Source organism: Bos javanicus, chromosome 21, assembly GCF_032452875.1.
Source record: "Bos javanicus breed banteng chromosome 21, ARS-OSU_banteng_1.0, whole genome shotgun sequence".
NCBI lineage: Eukaryota > Metazoa > Chordata > Mammalia > Artiodactyla > Bovidae > Bos > Bos javanicus.
Window position 1 is genome coordinate 6834697 of NC_083888.1, and position 20488 is coordinate 6855184.

General features: G+C 39.6%; 1 protein-coding gene across 4 annotated transcripts in view; it reads right to left on the minus strand.

The window, feature by feature from the left end:
• Positions 1 to 20488, minus strand: part of LRRC28 (leucine rich repeat containing 28) — a 193629-nt gene that overhangs the window by 46753 nt on the left and 126388 nt on the right. For 3 of the 4 annotated variants that reach the window (XM_061394269.1, XM_061394273.1, XM_061394270.1), the window contains one exon: positions 13288 to 13390. The exons of the other annotated variant lie outside the window; for it this stretch is intronic. In XM_061394269.1, coding sequence (XP_061250253.1) covers positions 13288 to 13390 — 103 coding nt within the window. The remainder of the gene's footprint in view (positions 1 to 13287; positions 13391 to 20488) is intronic. 4 annotated transcript variants of the gene reach the window in all.

A 20488-nucleotide genomic window follows, 5' to 3' on the forward strand; every position in this document is an offset into this window, starting at 1 on the left:
ATTTTGAGCATTACTTTACTAGTGTGTGAGATGAGTGCAATTGTGCGGTAGTTTGAGCATTCTTTGGCATTGTCTTTCTTTGGGATTGGAATAAAAACTGACCTTTTCCAGTCCTGTGGCCACTGCTGAGTTTTCCAAATTTGCTGGCATATTGAGTGCAGCACTTTCACAGCATCATCTTTCAGGATTTGAAATAGCTCCACTGGAATTCCATCACCTCCACTAGCTTTGTTCATAGTGGTGCTTTCTAAGGCCCACTTGACTTTCCATTCCAGGATGTCTGGCTCTAGGTGAGTGATCACACCATCGTGATTATCTGGGTCATGAAGATCTTTTTTGTACAGTTCTTCTGTGTATTCTCGCCACTTCTTCTTCACATCTTCTGCTTCTGTTAGGTCCATACTATTTCTGTCCTTTATTGAGCCCATCTTTGCATGCAATGTTCCCTTGGTATCTCTAATTTTCTTGAAGAGATCAAAGAGGAACCCCGGATACAGAGCACTGACTAAGGTATATGTGGACTGTGCTGAGGACCTGCCCCAACCCCTGAATTATTCAAGGGTCAACTGTACATGAAAGGGAACTAAGCACATGAAAAGGTGTTCAACATCAACAATCATTCAGCTCAGTTCAGTTCAGTCGCTCAGTTGTGTCCGACTCTTTGCGACCCCATGAATCACAGCACGCCAGGCCTCCCTGTCCATCACCAACTCCCGGAGTTCACTCAGACTCTTTAGAGAAATGCAAATTAAAACCATGAGATATTGCCCACTTACTAAAATGCCTGAAAGAAAAAAAAAAAAAAACTGACAAGGATTCTCACGAAATACACAATAACACAGTCATGTTGGAAACAGTTTGGCAGCTTTTTGTAAAGTTAAACATACACTTACCACATAACCTTGCACATGCATTCTTAGATATTACCCAAGTGGAATGAAGTTATGTTCACACAAGACCCCAGATATGAATGTTTGCAGCAGCCCATGTCATTCCATTTGTACAACATTCTGGAAAAGGTAAAATATAGGGATACAAAACATGCTCCTATTTCCAGGGGCTGGTGTGTCTCCTTAAGAAGAGAAGTTAATTCTCCTTAAGAAGAAAAGTTAAGGGACATTAGGGACATACTTGGGTTAAGTGAACTGTTCCAAACCTTGATAATAGTGGCCATACAATCGCATGCATTTGTGAAAATTCGTGGCATTATACACTAAAAGGGTGAACTTTTCTGTTTATAAATTACAGTTTAATAAAATGAACAAAAAACAAACAAACAGTACCATTGTGCTAAAGCACAGTCCTAGAGCCCTCTGTTCTGTTAGCTATTAGTCTTTTAGTTACTGGATTATGGGGAAATCTTAGGGGAAGGGCAGACACAGCAGCGGGGGACCTCAAGAGCTTTTAATTGAATGGCTATTCATTAACTTGTGCAGAGACACTTCAATACTGTCAATAAATTAACAGCCAGTACGGGTACAGTAGTGCAAAGCAGCTGCACGATGGCCTGTCAATGGTGTCAACATTTATATGAAATTTTCCTCAAATGTTTTTCTTTGATTTGCTACTTTGCCTTTATCCCTCATACTTTTGAAACCTCTGTTGACTCTATATGATCATATAAGCATGAGAGTCTGTAGCAGCACAATTGTGATTTTGTATGAGTATTTCTGTGTGTTAAAAAAGCATTACTCTTATGAACCATTTTGTAAAGATGAGGAAATAAATTTAAATTTTACTTTATAATTACTGTTTCTTAATATGGAGAAAATTAAGATGAGAGGACCATATCTACAATGCTATTATGCAGCATGGCCACTAAGTCTGGAAACACAGGTTAACACATAATAAATGATTCTTTTGATGACATACAATACATTGTAGGATGATTAAATTTTTTGATCAATTTGGCTAGGCCAGGGCATCCAGATATTTGGTCAAACACCAGTTCAGATGTTTCTGTAAATGTATTTTTAAGATGGGATTAACAGTTAAATCAGCAGATTTTGAATAAAGCTGATTACCCGCTATAATGTTGAATGGGCCTTGTCTAATCAGTTGAAGACCTTTAAGAGGAAAAGACTGAGCCCTCAAGGAAAAATTCTGCTTCCAGACTGTCTTTAAACTCAAGCTGCCATATCAGCTCTTCCTTGGGTCTCTACCATGCTCTGCAAATTTCAGACTTGCCAGTGCCCACAATCATATGAGTCAGTTCTGTAAGATAAATCAATCTCCTCCCTTCCCTCTCAGTGCCCATCACCCCACCTACACACACACCCACACACACACATACACACACACTCTCTCTTTCTACTGGTTCTGTTGCTATGGAGAAGCCTGATACTCATGGTAAAGCATATTGTTTTCAAACTTTATAGCCATACTTTAGTATGAGAATACTGAGCAAAACCATAGAACAATAAAAACAGGATAAAAAGCAAGCAAGTGATTCATGAATAATTACTTCATACTGTTATTGCCTTAACAGCTGCTGCTCCTAATCTTACAACTGTTGATTAAACTCTACAAGGACACTGTCCAAAGAATGTAACAATAACAAAGGTTTAGAAAACTGAAAGCCATACTTTTCCTAATGCTTTCCCTAATGCTAGAAAGATAGGTTTCTGACAGAAACCGCTGAAAAGACTCACATGAACAAGTAAGTGGATCCTCATTTCACATACCGTCTAATTTCCCTTTGACAATTCTTTTAGCACAAGTTCCTATTCTTCACCACTGGCTACAAACAGCTAATTAAACTCATTTTACAAAACTTGTATTACATGCCTTCTCTGGTTAACCATGGAGAAGAGGGACAGCTCTGCAGAATGCAGGCTGTGAGGGAGGAATTCACACGAGCAGGCGTCCTTCTGCTGGTCCTGGCCAACCAACTGAGACCTCATCAGAGACTGAGTATCCACTCCACTACACAGAGTGACACAGGAAAAGAAAGGGATTCTTCACCCTTGCTTTCAGGAAGCTAGTAAAGAAGCTCAAACATACAGAGGTGATTTTAGACCAAGGAGAAGAGGGAGACAGTGTATACAGTGCAGTGGTTAAGTGTGGACAATAAAGCAGATGGTAACTCTACTGCCAACTAGCTTTGTGACCTGGGACACCTTGCTTAATCTTTCTGAGCTCCAGTTTCTTTATTTCTAAGACATGTATGATATTACAAGGGTTGCTGGGAGGATTATGTGCAATACACAGATAAATCTGTAAGTACACTACGTGGAACACAGTAAGGTAGAAATACTTATAGCTGTGCTTTCTTCTTATTATAATAAGTGATTCTGGGGGGTAAGATACATGCTGTGATGGTTTTCATATTAACTTGGCTTGACCACGGTACCCAGACCTTTAGTCAAATGCTAGCCTCAATGTTGCTGTGAAGGAATCTCTATTGAAACCTAAGATTAACATGATGATATCCTAGGGAAAGGGAACAGGGATTTGGCTCTTTTGGCTCTGTGAATGCACAGGGTAGACAGGGCTATTCAAACAGTTCCAGTGGCTAGAGAGTCATGTCTATGGAAGAGTACAGCAAATGGGAGAGGAGGCAGGAAAGGTACCTATCTTGAAAGTTAGTGCTGCTCATCTCAGTAAGAAGTCATCGTGAAATAGTAAAGAGAGATGGAAGCTCCATGATGTGTTCAGTTCACAATAACATGAAATAACTATTAAGTGGCAATTATTAGGCTTTGATAACTTTAATTTCTAACTCAACAGTTTTTATTTTTTTAGAATGAATGCTGAGGTGGTTACAAAAAAGATTACATTCAAATCCTTAAGTGGGTTATTAAAATGAGTTGGTGCTCCAGTGGCTAAGATTCCACGTTTCAATGCAGGGAGCCCAGGTTCAATCCATGGTCAGGGAACTAGATCCCACATGCTACAACTAAGACCCAAGACAGTTAAATAAATAAAGAAATGCTTTAAAAACTGAATTGAAATCTGTTACAAATGTCAGGACCCTGGCTTAGTTACACAGACAATTTATAACAATGATCACAATTCCTTTTCAATTCAATGTTTTCAGAGCTGCCATTCAGCATGTAAACCTAAACAAGATAAATGAATAGTAACATAATTTTGCCACTAAGATTATGCTCCAAAACATATATGTACTCCAAAACATGTATTTGATTTAGCAAATTAATTCATATCCATCTTCAAACTTATCACTCCACTGACCAAAGGTTGAGAGTAAAGAATTAGTTTAAATCCCCTTACCAAAAGAACCCAAATGACTAAGTTTTATACTTCAGAAAATATACTGTCATCCACATGCTCATTATTGAGGGAACTGCTACCAGATTAACCCTTTTTAGCAAAAAAATGCTAAAGGGAAAGGGGAGAAGTGAATATGGGGAAGGAAAGAAGCTATGCCATTCTAATAGAATAAGTCTTGATTTGGATAAAGCATCTGTCCTCTTGGCAGAGTCTCTTCAAGGCTTAGTTTTGTTCCATCTGGAAACACATTTATTTTACTTTCATTTTTGAAGGATATTTTTGCTGGTTGCTAGGTTGACTGTTTTTTTCTTTGGCACTTTAAAAATATCATTCTACTGTTTCCTGGCCTTCAAAATTTGAAGGCAACAGTCTTTTGAATTATTTCTTGGTATGTAGTTTGTCATTTTTCTCTGGTTGGTTTCAAGATTTTCTTTTTACATTTGGTTTTCAGTAGCTTTGCCTGGGTATGGTTTAGTTTGTAATCTATTGCTTAGAGTTCACTTCGTTTCTTGAAAATGTAAATAGTTTCATCATATTTGGCAAGTTTTTGGACAATATTTGTTCAAACAACTTTGTTGTTATTTCTGCCCCATTTTCTCTCAGGTTTTTTTTATATTGTCTGGCAGGTTCCCAATGATGCTGTAGTTCATTTTTGTTTTCAATCTTTTCTCGTGTTCTTCAGATTGAATCTTTTCTACTGATCTACCTTCCGAGTTCACTGACTTTTCCTCTTATACCATTCTGTGTTAAGCTCATCAAGTCAAGTTTTTACCTTCCTTGACACCAAGTTATATTTTCTTTATTCTTCACATGTTATCCAATTTTATATTGTATCCTGGACATCTTGAAAGTTATATTGTGGATACTCTGAATTCTGTTAAATTCTTTTAAATCTTAGAAGGAATGTTAGTAATTTTTAAATATGCAATTAATAAGTGCATTTGAATCAAAGTACAAACTCTTGAGTGATAGCTCAAATCACACCTCAGTTTTGTTATTTTTTTTTAAATCTGTAGTTAGGCTGCTTTGTGCCTGTCCCATGGAGGTATGATTCAAGTATCTAATATTACTTGTTTTAGTTATGTAGGCAGCCCCTACACAAAAATGCACTATAATTCAAAGGATATTTTCTAGTATTTTGATTTAACTCAGAATTCGGAATGCATTTCTCATACAGACAATATAATTCAGCAGTTATATTAACAAACCATTTAACCTAAGTATTTATCCAACTTGTACCCAAACTCAGCTATAATTGCTTATTTATATAAGAAAAAGCAGAGCAGTGACTAGGTTTTCTTTGACTCATGTAATCAGACAACTGAGAAAATAAACCTGATACAGAGCCACTTTTGATATAGGTCTGGAATAGGTCTTCTGAGTAGGCAAATGTGCCAATTCCACTTTATAAAATTCTAACATGGGAGGGACTTCTCCTCTGAGGTAAAACAAAAAAGAAATAAAAGACATTTATTTCTGTAGTAACAGTAAGACAAATCCAGACAAAATAAAAACCACATTTTCCTAAGAGACTAGCAAAGAGCATGAGAGCAATCCAGGGCGGCTCCCATGCTCCTCCCCTCCTGGAAGTCTCCTCCACAAGGAACAGTGTTAACCGGTGTAATCAATAGGATATAACAGAAAGCCGGTGTGTGACTTCAAAACTAGTCATAAACAGGCACTGTGCTATAGATTTTCACCGTTCTACTTTTCTCTTAGGGTATTTATTTTTTGTATTAGTTATTTTTGTATATTAGGATAAATATCTAAATGATCTTTTCTACAATTATTAGCACAGTGCTGACTTGCTACTTAATGTTCAATAATTATTTGACAAATAAACGAACATGAAATAAGGAGGAGCTACCTTTATTCACATTTCTATGAATATCAAATATAATTTTATTAGACTTCTGAGAATTCTTGAAACTGTGCAATATTTGTTAATTGCTATTTTTATACCTTTTTATATGTTTTACACCTGGTTCTCTATTTTCCTTCTGTGATGTGAATTTTATACATATATATATACACATATATATCTATCTATGTATATATCCAACTTTTTAATATCATGCCACAGATCCCTAAAGCTGTACTCATTTTGCTCCAGTTTTCTTTGACTGTTAATCAGAAAAGGGTAATATGATTGTTTCAGAGAAAGCATAGTACAGCAGGAGCTGGTGTGTTCTTTATCCTAGACCTATCCCTGGGCTAGAAGCAGCATGGGATGGTGGTGGAGAACAAAGTGTGAGATTCTTCTGTTTTCAGCTTAAATATCATCTCCTTGGAAAGACTCAGCACCAGGTGTGTTTAGTTACTGACTGTTCACTTGGATCCCTAGTTAGATTATGAGGTCCACAAAGACAGGAGGAACTGAACTGTTTGGCTCCTACACTGTACGGCCATTGCCTAGAGAATAACCAAATGGAGGAGTTGCCAAAAATATGCACTGAATAAACAACTGAATGACCATCCTCGTTCAGAATGAAGAGGTACACTTGCTAGGCCTCTGACATCCTAATGTTTTTTACACAGATTTACCTTAGAAGCTTGTTCTTCACCTTGCCCTCCTTTTCCCAAACCATCCTTCCTTTGACTTGGAATGGGAGACTCCCTTTGTATATATACAACAGACAAAAGAGATAAAAGAAGGGAGCCCCTTAATTCTATTGTTATGACTTCAATAGTTACCATGTATTAGGATTCGATGGCTGCTGAACAACCGTCAACAGGAGAATGTTGGATCCCACCAAAAAAAGATACCCTGCATCCAAGGGCAAAGGAGAATCCCCAACAAGATGGTAGGAGGGGCACAGCTGCATTAAAATCAAATCTAAGACCCACCAGAGATGTTTGGAGGGCACCAACAAAACCTTGTGCCCACCAGGACCCAAGGAATGGAGCAGTGACCTCCACAAGAGACTGAGCCAGACCTGCCTTTGAGTGTTTCAGACCTCCTAAGGCGGCACGGGTCGGCAGTGACCTGCCATGGGGACACGGCATCTGGTGCAGCAGACCTAGGAGGTGCGGCATGTGGCCTACGTGGCCTAAGTCCTCTTGGAGGAGGTCACCAATAGCCCCACTATGGAGCCGCCGAGCAGGTGACTCACAAATTGGAGAACAACTATACCAAAGAAGTTCTTCTACTGTTGCAAAAGTTCTAGGGCCTGTAACAGATTGCCCAACCCGGGGATCCCACAAAGGGACTGAGAACCCCCAGGAATTTGACTTTGAAGGCCAGCAGAATTTGATTATAGAACTTCCACAGGACTGGGGAAACAGACTCTTGGAGGGCACAACAAAACTTTCTGTACACCAGGACTCAGGTGAAAGGAGCAGTGACCCCACAAGAGACTGAGCCAGACTTGCCCGTGAGTGTCCGGGAGTCTCTGGCAGAGGCGTGAGTTGACAATGGCCTCCGGCAGGGTCAGGGGCACTGAACACAACAGTCCTGGGAGCTGCAGCATGCTGACAGTCCTTTTGAAGGAGGTCGCCATTACCGCCATTATCCCTACCATAGTTTGGCCTCAGGCCAAACTATAGGGAGGGAACACAGCCCCACTAATCAGCAGAAAATAGGGTTAAAGATTTACTGAGCATGGCCCTGCCCACCAGAGCAAGACCCAGTTCTCCCCACAGCCAGTCCCTCCCATCAAGAAGCTTCTACAAACCTCTTATCCTCATCCATCAGAGAGCAGACAGAATGAAAACCACAATCACAGAAAACTAACCAAACTGATGACATGGACCATAGCCTTGTCCAACTCAAAGAAACTGTGAGCCATGCCATGTAGGGCCACCCAAGATGGACAGATCATGGTCGAGAGTTCTGACACAATGTGGTCCACTGGAGAAGGGAATGGCATTCTTTAGCATTCTTACCTTGAGAACTTCATGAACAGTACGAAAAGGCAAAAAGATATGACACTGAATAGGTTGGTAGGTGCCCAATATGCTACTGGAGAAGAGTGGAGAAATAATTCCAGAAGGAATGAAGAGGCTGAGCCAAAGCAGAAACAACACCCAGCTGTGGATGTGACTGTTGGTGAAAGTACAGTCTGATGCTGTAAAGAACAGTATTGCATAGGAACCTGGAAGGTTAGGTCCTGTGATTCAGGGCAAATTGGAAGTGGTCAAACAGGACATGGCGAGAGTGAACTTTGACATTTTAGTAATCAGTGAGCTAAAAAGGACCGTGATGTGTGAATTTAATTTAAATGACCATTATATCTACTACCGCAGGCAAGAATCCATTAGAATAAAAGGAGAAGCCCTCACAGTTAACAAAAGAGTCCAAAATGCTTGGATGCAGCTGGGTGCAATCTCAAAAATGACAGAATGATCTGTTTCCAAGATAAACCATTCAAAGTCACAGCAATCCAAGTCTATGCCCAACCACGAATGCCAAAGCAGTTGAAATTGAACTGCTCTATGAAGACATACAAGACCTTCTAGTACTAACTCCCAAAAAAGATGTCCTTTTCATCATATGGGACAGGAATGCAAAAGTAGGAAGTCAAGAGATACCTGGAGTAACAGGCAAATTTGGCCTTGGAGTACAAAACGAAGCAGGGCAAAAGCTAATTGAGTTTTGCTGAGAGAATACACTGGTCATAGCAAACACCCTCTTCCAACAACACAAGAGATTATTCTACACATGGACATCACCAGATACCAAAATACCAGTATTTGGTCAATACAGAAATCAGATTGATTATATTCTTTGTAGCTGAAGATGGAGAAGCTCTATACAGTCAGCAAAAACAAGACTAGGAGCTGACTGTGGCTCAGATCATAAACTCCTTATTGAAAAATTCAGACTTAAATTGAAGAAAATATGGAAAACTACTAGGCCATTCAGGTGTGACCTAAATCAAATCACTTATACAGTGGAAGTGAGAAACAGGGATTAGATCTGATAGAGTACCTGAAGAACTATGGATGGAAGTTCATAACACTGTGCATGAGGCAGTGATCAAAACCATCCCCAAGAAAAAGAAATGCAAAAAGTCAAAATGGTTATCTGAGGAGGCCTTACATATAGCTGTGAAAAGAAGAGAAGCGAAAGGCAAAGGAGAAAAGGAAGGATGTATCCATCTGAACGTAGAGTTCCAAAGAAGAGCAAGGAGAGATAAGAAAGCCTTCCTCAGTAAACAATGCAAAGAAATAGAGAAAAACAACAGAATGGGAAAGACTAGAGATTTCTTTAAGAAAATTAGAGATACCAAGGGAACATTTCATACAAAGATGGGCATAATAAAGGACAGAATGATATGGACTTAACAGAAGCAGAAAGGATTAAGAGGAGGTGGCAATAATACACAGAAAAACTATACAAAAAAGATTTTAATGACCCAGATATCCATGATGGTATGATGGATAGAGCCAGACATTTTGGAGTGCAAAGTCAAGTGGGCCTTAGGAAGCATCACTATGAACAAAATTAGTGGAGGTGATGAAATTCCAGCTGAGCTATTTCAAATCCTAAAATATGATGCTGTGAAAGTGCTGCACTCAATATGCCAGCAAATTTGGAAAACTCAGCAGTGGCCACAGGACTGGAAAAGGTCAGTTTTCATTCCAATCCCAAAGAAGGGTAATGCCAAAGAGTTTTCAAACAACTGCACAACTGCACTCATCTCACACGCTAGCAAAGTAATGCTCAAAATCCTCCAAGCCAGGCTTCAGCAGTATGTGAACTGAGAACTGACAGACGATCAAGCTGGTTTTAGAAAAGGCAGAGGAACCAGACAGAGATCAAATTATCAACAATTGTTGGATCATAGAAAAAGCAAGAGAATTTCAGAAAAAACATCTACTTCTGCTTCGCTGACTATAGTAAAGCCTTTGACTGTGTGGATCACAACAAACTATGGAAAATTCTTCAAGTGATGGGAATACTAGACCACTTTACTAAGCTGCCTCTTGTGAAACCTGTATGCAGGTCAAGAAGCAACAGTTAGAACCGGACATGGAACAACAGACTGGTTCCAAATCAGGAAAGGAGTACGTCAAGGCTGTATATTATCTCACTCTGCTTATTTAACTTTGCAGACTACACCATAAGAAATGCTAGGCTGGGTGATGCACATGCTGGAATCAATATTCCCAGGAGAAATATCAATACCTTCAGAAATGCAGATACCACCATTCTTACGGCAGAAAGAGAAGAGGAACTAAAGAGCCTTTTGATGAAGGTGAAAGAGGAGAGTGAAAAAGCTGGCTTAAAACTCAACATTCAAAAACCAAAGACCATGGCATCCAGTCCTATCACTTCATGGCAAATAGATGGGGAAACAGTGGAAACAGTGACAAACTTTATTTTCTTGGGCTCCAAAATCACTGCAGATGGTAATTGCAGCCATGAAATTAAGATGCTTGTTCCTTGGAAGAAAAGCTATGACAAACTCAGACAGCATACTAAAAGCAGAGACATTACTTTGCGAACAAAGGTCCGTCTAGTCAAGGATATGGTTTTTCCAGTAGTCATGCATGGATGTGAGAGTTGGACTGTGAAGAAAGCTGAGCACTGAAGAATTGATGCTTTTGAATTGTGGTGTTGGAGAAGACTCTTGAGAGTCCCTTGGACTGCAAGGAGATCCAACCAGTCCACCCTAAAGGAAATCAAACCTGATTATTCATTAGAAGAACTAACGTTGAAACTGAAGCTCCAGTACTTTGGCACCTGATGTGAAGAGCCAACTCATTAGAAAAGACCCTGATGCTGGGAAAGATTGAAGGCAGGAGGAGAAGGGGATGACAGAGGACAAGATGGTTGGATGCCCTCACTGACTCAATGGACATGAGTTTGAGCAAGCTACAGAGATGGTTAAGGACAGGGAAGCCTGGCGTGCTGTAGTCCCTGGGGTCACAAAGAGTCAGACACAACTAATTGACTGAACAACATTAGAATTTTGAATACGTTTTTGCATAGAAATATTTTATAAGTAAGTATAACTTTCGGGGTGCAAAATGGATTAAATGACCGTTTAATGAGCTGGCTAGGAGTATAACCACCAATACTGCTTCTGTACAAAATGCATTCTGAGTTAAACCAATAGATTAAAAATACCTTTTGGATCACATTTCATTGGCACATGGGATTGCCAACACTCCAAAAAACCACTAGTATTAGAAAACTGATTGCTTGATAACTTTCCTTTTAATAATTTTATCTTCTTATTATTACTACCAAAGGAATATGCTGCTGCTGCTACTGCTGCTGCTGCTAAGTCGCTTCAGTCGTGTCCAAGTCTGTGTGACCCCATAGACGGCAGTCCACCAGGCTCCTCCGTCCCTGGGATTCTCCAGGCAAGAACACTGGAGTGGGATGCCATTTCCTTCTCCAAGGAATATGCTAATAATAATAAAAAGTGTAGACTACCTGCTAGTAATTGGCATATTTTACCTTACTCTTTATTTTCTCAAAGATGTGAAGCTCTCATAAAATTCACTAACTGTGCTACCAGATGCCAAGTCAACAACGAAAATATATTTTTAAAAAGTGCAGGGGTTGGGGGTGGAATTCCCTGGTGGTCCTGTGGTTAGGACTCAAGTGTTTTCTCTGCCATGGGCCCAGGTTCAGTCCCTGGTCAGAGAACTAAGATTCTGCAAGTCATATGGTATGGCCAAAAATTAAAAATGAATACAAGGAAATATGTATTTCTCAACTTGGCACAAATAGAACCTTGTGGAAGTCAGTAATAGCTATATCTAAACGCCAAAAAGCACTTACTCTTTATCTCAAGTTCCTTAATTGTGTAGAAATTTTAGATCATATTACAGTGCAGTCTCTGAAGGCTTTGGTGCAGAAAAAACTCCTTTCAGCCTTGGAGCCTGCTTGCATCATTACATGCATCTTGGTGATTGAGGGTATTTTGCTCACCACTTGGAAAAATTAGGCTATACTACAGATATTTTAAGAACTTATTAGGATTAATGAGTGAGTAGTAGCACAGCTGTCATATGATCAGCTGCAGAAAAATCACTGAGCTAAAAACTCTACCACATATTCTATTATCTGTTCTTCATAGAAAGTTCTGGAATATATCTCTGGGCTTATATTTCATCAGCCTGCATAGGCACTGAATTCATCTAGGGCTCTTCCAAGATAACAAGTGCATAATTTTTCCTAGGGGAAGGGCACTACTTCTAGGATTACCCTCTCTGGAGCAATCACTGCTCAGGGCCCATCCCCTGGAGCCAGGCCAGCAGGGGAATGGCTATCTCTATGTACAGGCTTATTGTCATCCCTTTTCTTGCCAGAAATACATAGAGTATGAGTCAGGTTATTCAGGATGTTTGAAATTATAAAGAGAGAGTCAACATGCTGGCTAAGTAGCCTCAGAGGTGTTCCAAGTATCCTGTGGCTGCTTAAGTGAGGAAAGTGAGGCAGTCAAAAGCTGGTCCTGGCAGCTGAACTGTACTGTATTAAGCCTATGCCACTCTGGGAACCAGTTCAGGGTGGTTCTGTCTCACTGCTATAGAAGGAGAAGCTGACATTATCTTTCTAATAGCCTAACTGAGAAGGAAAGATTAATGCTGTCCTGAAAATAAAAGTTCTTCATTTCCTATTAACTGAAACATCTGCTTTGGTCGCTGGAATCATGATTTGTATTGAGGGACTATTTAAAATTGTCAAGCTGTAAATATTTTCAATTGGTAAAGTCCCAGCGTAGTAAAATTGTCACTGCAATGGAAGGAAAAGAAAAACTTTTACATTAACGCTGATTCCTCCAGTATTTGTGACTGAAACTACTGAGTTTATAATGGTATGCATTAATTAATTTTTCTTTTACCTGGAAAACAACAAATAATTGACCAAATTTATAACTTACTAACTAAACTCAAAATAAAATATTCTAAATGCTTGTTCAATATTTTTGGTTTCGAAGGGTACTTGGTTAAGCATGTTAAGTCTCAAAACAAAATCGAACAGGATTATCAAAAGTCATACATCTATTTTTGAGTTTTATCAGGGCTAAGTACTGAAGTAGAAATAAAGCTAGCAAAAGAGCTGAGTATTAGTATAAAATGTGAAATCGGCCTTACCCACTGCACCCAATGACTTTGTTGTACAGAAAGGATGGCAAGCCTTTCAGATGAATGTTGTTATCCACGTACACGTATTGAAGTTCTCGAGATCGACCTAAATCTGGGTTAGAAAGAAAAGTGCTATGATTCTTATAATATATACCAATATAATGTGAAACATGAAATTTAATAAATAATGTTAGAATAATTTAAAATTTCTACTCTGGAAGAAAAAATGTTGCAGATTTAACTAGGCGTGAAATTAAGTCAGCTGCAATATGAGATTCTACATCAGAAAACATGACTGTTGAAAAAAATCACTCAACCCACCTGAACTTTTGAGTATTTAAACTGTAAAATGAGGACTGGTAATAGAATATTATCAGATTTCCTTCCCATATAAAAATTCTATGACTTTTAATGAATACCTTCTATTTATTAAGCTTGTTATGAAAGTGTTAGTCCCTCAGTCATGTCTGACTCTTCACAACCCCAATGGACTATAGGCCGCCAGGCTCCTCTGTCTGTGGGCTTTCCCAGGCAAGAATACTGAGGTCAGTTGCCATTTCCTCCTCCAAGGGATCTTCTTGACCCAGGGATAATAAACAATTTATATTTATTTATTAAGTTTTTATAGGTCATTTATTTAGTTTCATTTTTCTCCATAAGAAAAAGAGCCATACGAACTAAGATGGCAGGTCAGCCCAAATGACGTCTAGTTCTGCCCCAATATCAAGATTTACTGTGTCTCACTTCCCCTTGGCAGAAAGATGATAGAAGGGATTCCAGAGCTAGGGATCAAGCAGGCCCTGGCTGGGCTGGGCCTCAGGAGCCAGCTGGTGTAGGAATGGGTGGAACTGCCCATGGCTGCAGGGGGAGGAAGGAGCAGCTGCTGCTGCCGCTGCTGCTAAGTCGCTTCAGTCGTGGCCGACTCTGTGCGACTCCGTAGACGGCAGCCCACCAGGCTCCGCCGTCCCTGGGATTCTCCAGGCAAGAACACTGGAGTGGGTTGCCATTTCCTTCTCCAAGGCATGAAATTGAAAAGTGAAAGTGAAGTAGCTCAGTTGTGTCCCACTCCTAGCGACCCCATGGACTGCAGCCCACCAGGCTCCTCTGTCCTTGGGATTTTCCAGGCAAGAGTACTGGAGTGGGGTGCCATCGCCTTCTCCTAGGAAGGAGCAGAGGGAATCCGAAATCCCAGTCTTCAGTGAGGTGTGGGGTGCAGCTGGATGGACAAGACCTGCAGGCCAGGGAGCCGGGGTGGGAATGGGTTTATACCAGGAATAGGAAGAGATGAGAAAGGGAGCCCAAAGAGAAGAATCTGCAGGAGGAATAAGTATGCAGAATGAAGGTGACTCCAGAAGTCTCTCACAGGTAGCTGGGCATCACTGACTCAAGGGACATGAGTTTGAGCAAACTCCGGGAGACAGTGAAGGACAGGGAAGCCTGGCATGTTGCAGTCCCTAGGGTCATAAAGAATCGGACACAACTTAGGGACAGAACAACAATAAAGCCGGGTAAAGGGGTGCAAAGCCTAGAGTATCTGCTTGTGAAAATAAATAGGAAATAGGCTGAAGGAGCTCTCTGTTCCCCTGTCCTTCCAAAGTTAGGATAGACAAAGGCCCAGATAGCTAAATTAGCATCTTTAATTTAAGGTTCTTAAGCATATTTACATTTCAAAAGAAAACCCATTTACCCAGTAGGGATCTTTTAGGCACTTCAGTAGGCCTTGGGGATTCAGATATGAACATGATATTGAGGACAGGCATTAAAAATGGTTAACTGTAATACAACATGATCATTGCTATTAGAGAGGCTTGTCTAAGTCTTATGGTTTCACAGGTGGGTTCTGGACAATTTATTACATAAAGTGGGGGGTGCATAATACAAGATTGAGGTAAGGAAGGGTTTGTCATGGATGAGGGCAGGAAATGGTGAACACTACCTTCTCTTTTCCACTACAAATCTTATCACAGTCATCTTGCCCAGGATTAGCCCTGGGGCAAGTTACAAAAAGAGGAACCAAAACTGGAAGCACTGGAAACTGACAACAAAAGGGGAAGTGGGAACTCTTATAGAGAAAAAAGAACTACTAGGCTAGAGACGCCCTTTCCCAGTGGTGGTTTTAAGATATCTAACAAACACAATACTGGAATGCAAAAATAGGAAGTCAAGAAATACCTGGCTGCTGCTAGTTCACTTCAGTCCTGTCCGACTCTGTGCGACCCCATAGATGGCAGCCTACCAGGCTCCCCCGTCCCTGGGATTCTCCAGGCAAGAATACTGGAGCGGGTTGCCATTTCCTTCTCCAAGGCATGAAAGTGAAGTCGCTCAGTCGTGTCCAGACTCTTAGCGACCCCATGGACTACAGCCTACCAGGCTCCTCCATCCATGGGATTTTCCAGGCAAGAGTACTCGAGTGGGTTGCCATTGCCTTCTCCAAGAAATACCTGGAGTAACAGGCAAATTTGGCCTTGGAGTATAGAATGAGGCAGGGCAAAGGCTAACAGAATATTGCCAAGAGAACGCACTGGTAATAGCAAACAGCCTCTTCCAACAACACAGGAGAAGCCTCTACATACGGACATCATCGGATGGTCAATACCGAAATCAGACTGATTATATTCTTTGCAGTCAAAGATGTAGAAGCTCTATACAGTCAGTAAAAACAAGACCAGGAGCTGACTGTGACTCAGATCATGAAGTCCTTATTGCCAAATTCAGACTTAAATTGAAGAAAGTAGGGAAAATCACTAGATTTAGGTCAGGTATGACCTAAATCAAATCCCTTATGATTATACGGTGGAAGTGAGGAATAGATTCAATGGATTAGATTTGACAGACAGAGTACCTGAAGAACTACAGATAAAGGTTCATGACATTTGTACAGGAGGCAGGGATCAAGACCATCCTTAAGAAAAAGAAGTGCAAAAAGGCAAAATGGTTGTCTGAGGAGGCCTTACAAATAGCTGTGAAAAGAAGAGAAGCGAAAAGGAAAGATACCCATTTGAATGCAGAGTTCCAAAGAAGAGCAAGGAGAGATAAGAAAGCCTTCCTCAGCAATCAATGCAAAGAAATAGAGGAAAACAACAGAATGGGAAAGACTAGAGATCTCTTCAAGAAAATTAGAGATACCAAGGGAACATTTCATGCAAAGATGAGCACAATAAAGGACAGAAATGGCATGGACCTAACAGAAGCAGAAGATGTGAAGAAGAGGTGGCAAGAATACACAGAAGAACTATACAAAAAAGACCTTCACGACCCAGATAATCTCGATGGTGTGATCACTCACCTAGAGTCAGACATTCTGGAATGTGGAGTCCAGTGGGCCTTAGGAAGCATCACTATGGACAAAGCTAGTGGAGGTGATGGAATTCCAGTGGAGCTATTTCAAATCCTGAAAGATGATGCTGTGAAAGTGCTGCACTCAATATGCCAGCAAATTTGGAAAACTCAGCAGTGGCCACAGGACTGGAAAAGGTCAGTTTTCATTCCAATCCCAAAGAAAGTCAATGCCAAAGAATGTTCAAACTACTGCTGCATAATTGTAGTCATCTCATATGCTAGCAAAGTAATGCTCAAAATTCTCCAAGCCAGGCTTCAACAGTATCTGAACCATGAACTTTCAGATGTTCAAGTTGAATTTAGAAAAGGCAGAGGAACCACAGATCAAATTGTCAACATCCGCTGAATCATCAAAAAAGCAAAAGAGTTCTAGAAAAGCATCTACTTCTGCTTTATTGACTATGCCAAAGCCTTTGACGGTGTGGATCACAATAAACTGTGGAAAATTCTGAAAGAGATGGGAATACCAGACCACCTTACCTGCCTCCTGAGAAATCTGTATGCAGGTCAGGAAGCAACAGTTAGAACTGGACATGGAACAAAAGACTAGTTCCAAATAGGGAAAGGAGTATGTCAAGGCTGTATATTGTCACCCTGCTTATTTAACTTATATGCAGAGTAGTACATCATGCGAAATGCCAGGCTGGATGAAGGACAAGCTGGAATCAAGATTGCTGGGGGCAATATCAATAACCTCAGATGTGCAGATGACACAACCCATATGGCAGAAAGCAAAGAACTAAAGAGCCTCTTGATGAAAGTGAAAGAGGAGAGTGAAAAAGTTGGCTTAAAACTCAACATTCTGAAAATTAAGATCATGGTATCTGGTCCCATCACTTCATGATAAATAGATGGGGAGACAGTAGAAATAGTGGCAGACTATTTTTGGGGGGCTCCAAAATCACTGCAGATGGTGACTGCAGCCATGAAATTAAAAGACGCTTACCCACACAGCATATTAAAAAGCAGAGACATTGCTTTGCCAACAAAGGTCTGTCTAGTCAAAGCTATAATTTTTCCAGTAGTCATGTATGGATGCGAGGGTTGAACTATAAAGAAAGTTGAGCAACGAAGAATTGATGCTTTTGAACTGTGGTGTTGGAGGAGACTCGAGAGTCCCTTGGACTGCAAGGAATCCAACCAGTGCATCCTAAAGGAAATCAGTCATGAATATTCTTTGGAAAGACTGATGCTGAAGCTGAAAGTCCAATACTTTGGCCACCTGATGTGAAGAACTGACTCATTTGAAAAGACCCCGATGCTGGGAAAGATTGAAGGTGGGAGGAGAAGAGGATGACAGAGGATGAGATGGTTGGATGGCGTTGCTGACTCAATGGAGATGAGCTTGAGTAAAATCCGGGACAGACTGGTGATAGACAGGGAGGCCTGGTATGCTGCAGTCCATGGGGTCGCAAAGAGTCAGACACAACTGAGCGACTGAACTGAACTGAGCAAACAGAACTGATTTCTGCTGTCGATTTTGTGATTTCAGAGTAAGTCACAAAGGGCATTGTGGCTTTCTTTTTGGTGTTTCTCTTGGATCACTTCTTCAGGAAGACAACTCCTTTCCACGAAGGCCCTAAAGCAGCTTTACTTGAGAGGAATGAGACCTCCAGCCAATATCCATGTGAGTAAACAGTCTTGGAAGCACCTCTGCAAACTCCAGGTCAAGTCTTCACAACTCTAAACTAAAAATCCTGTTCCTTCTCCAAATTTTGCCCATTAATTTTACCATTCATCAATGGATCTTGTTTGTAACAATTATAACGTAGTATTTACTTAGTGGTGATTTTCAATTACAATCTTTCTAAAGGTCTACATTTATTAATTGGAATTCTTATGTAAGGAAGAATAATCCCTCCTCCCCCATTTATTTGATTTTTATATTGGTATGGATTCAAGGACATTTATTTTATTTTAAGGACTAAAAACCCACTACCATTGTTGTTTATTGTGTTGGCTAAAATGTTCCAGTTTTGGCAACCAGAAACACTTAAAATTGGTCTTTTCATTCTTTAAACAAGTTTTCATCCTTTTTTGAGTATTGCCATACTTTCCAGGAGCAAAAGATATTCCAAGTTCAAACTGCACTTTCCCTGCTCTAGTCTTGAAATCAATTACTTCTCCAAGGAGCTTTAATTCCTTTAATTAAAGGAATTAAATTAAATTAAATTATGGGGTATGGTATCTAGAAACCAACATCTGAGTGCTAGATGTGCCCCTTACTATAAGAGTGCCACTGCTTCTAGGATCCATAAGTAGGCAGATTTATAAAACATACGTATATATACCAACCCATGCACACATATTCAACTCTATTGTTGGAAGTGTACCTTCAGTATACATTCCAAGCAGTGGACTTGCTGGGTCAAAAGGTAAATACGTGTATAGAGTCCTTGGTATTTCCCTCCAGAGGAATTACACCAGTTTACATTCTCTTCATCATGTATGAAAGCATTGGCTTTCCCACAGTCTCTTCAACTTCTAAAACATGCTGTCTTAGTTTGAACATGTATTTTTTTCTTTTTCTTTTCTAGATTACAAAAGTGTCATAAGTTTACAGGAGATTTGGAAAATACAGAACAAAGTTACATATAGTTCACTATATATTACAATAATTTTTAAGTAGATAAATTAGGATATTTAGTTACAGTTTCAGTATCAAACTCTCAAAAATCAATAGAATGAATAGACAGAAAAGTAGAAGGATAAAGTAGACTTGAAAAGCATAGTGAACCAATTCAACATAATTAAGATTTATGTAATTTCCACACAATAGCAGGAGAAAAATTCTATTCAACTTTCCATAGACTATAAACCAGAAGACAGTGGAACATATTCAGGGATAACATAAGGTGTAAAAATTTCATGGTCTAAAGATATTGAAATCATACAGAGTCTGTTCTCTTATCACTGTGGAATTACATTAGAAATCAGTACCAAAAGATATTTGAAAATAACCCACATACTTTCAAGTGCAATGTGACATTTAGCAACAGAGACCTTTGACTTAGCCATTGAAAGCCTCAATAAAGTTAAAAGACTGAAAAAACAGAGGGTGATTGCAGACAAGAAAGCATTTAAATGAGAAATTAATATCAAGGATACCTTACAAACCCCATGAATTTGGAAATTACTTTTAAATGATGGGTATATCTGAGAGGTCTAACAAGGAAAATTAGAAAATATTTGTAACAGAGTAAAAACAAAAAGAATTAATCAGAATTTGTTGCATGCAGCTGAAGCTGTGCAGTGCAACTAAATACAATGTGGAATCTTGAATAAGGTATGAGAACAAATAATGGAAACTAGCATAAAAGTCCATTAAATTTGAACAAACTCTGTACTTTAGTTAATAATATTGTATTACATGTTACTTTCTTGCGTTTTTGTTTTTTTTTTTTTAACAACATAGTATTTCTTTATATTCTCAGAATTGGAACAGAAGTTTCAAGCCTCATTCAATTTTCTTTTTAAATCACCCAAATAATAAGCTTTCTAGGCTTTAGCAATAAAAAGTCTAGTAGACCAGATGCCAGAATAAATGGAATTACATCAAAGTTTTGATTGACTATAAATTAGAACTAACATACAATTGCACTCATCTCACATGCTAGTAAAGTAATGCTCAAAATTCTCCAAGCCAGGCTTCAACAATACATGAACCGTGAATTTCCAAATGTTCAAGGAGGTTTTAGAAAAGGCAGAGGAACCAGAGATCAAATTGCCAACTACCGCTGGATCATGGAAAAAGCAAGAGAGCTCCAGAAAAACATCTATTTCTGCTTTATTGACTATGCCAAAGCCTTTGGCTGTGTGGATCACAACAAACTGTGGAAAATTCTTAAAGAGATGGGCATACCAGACCACC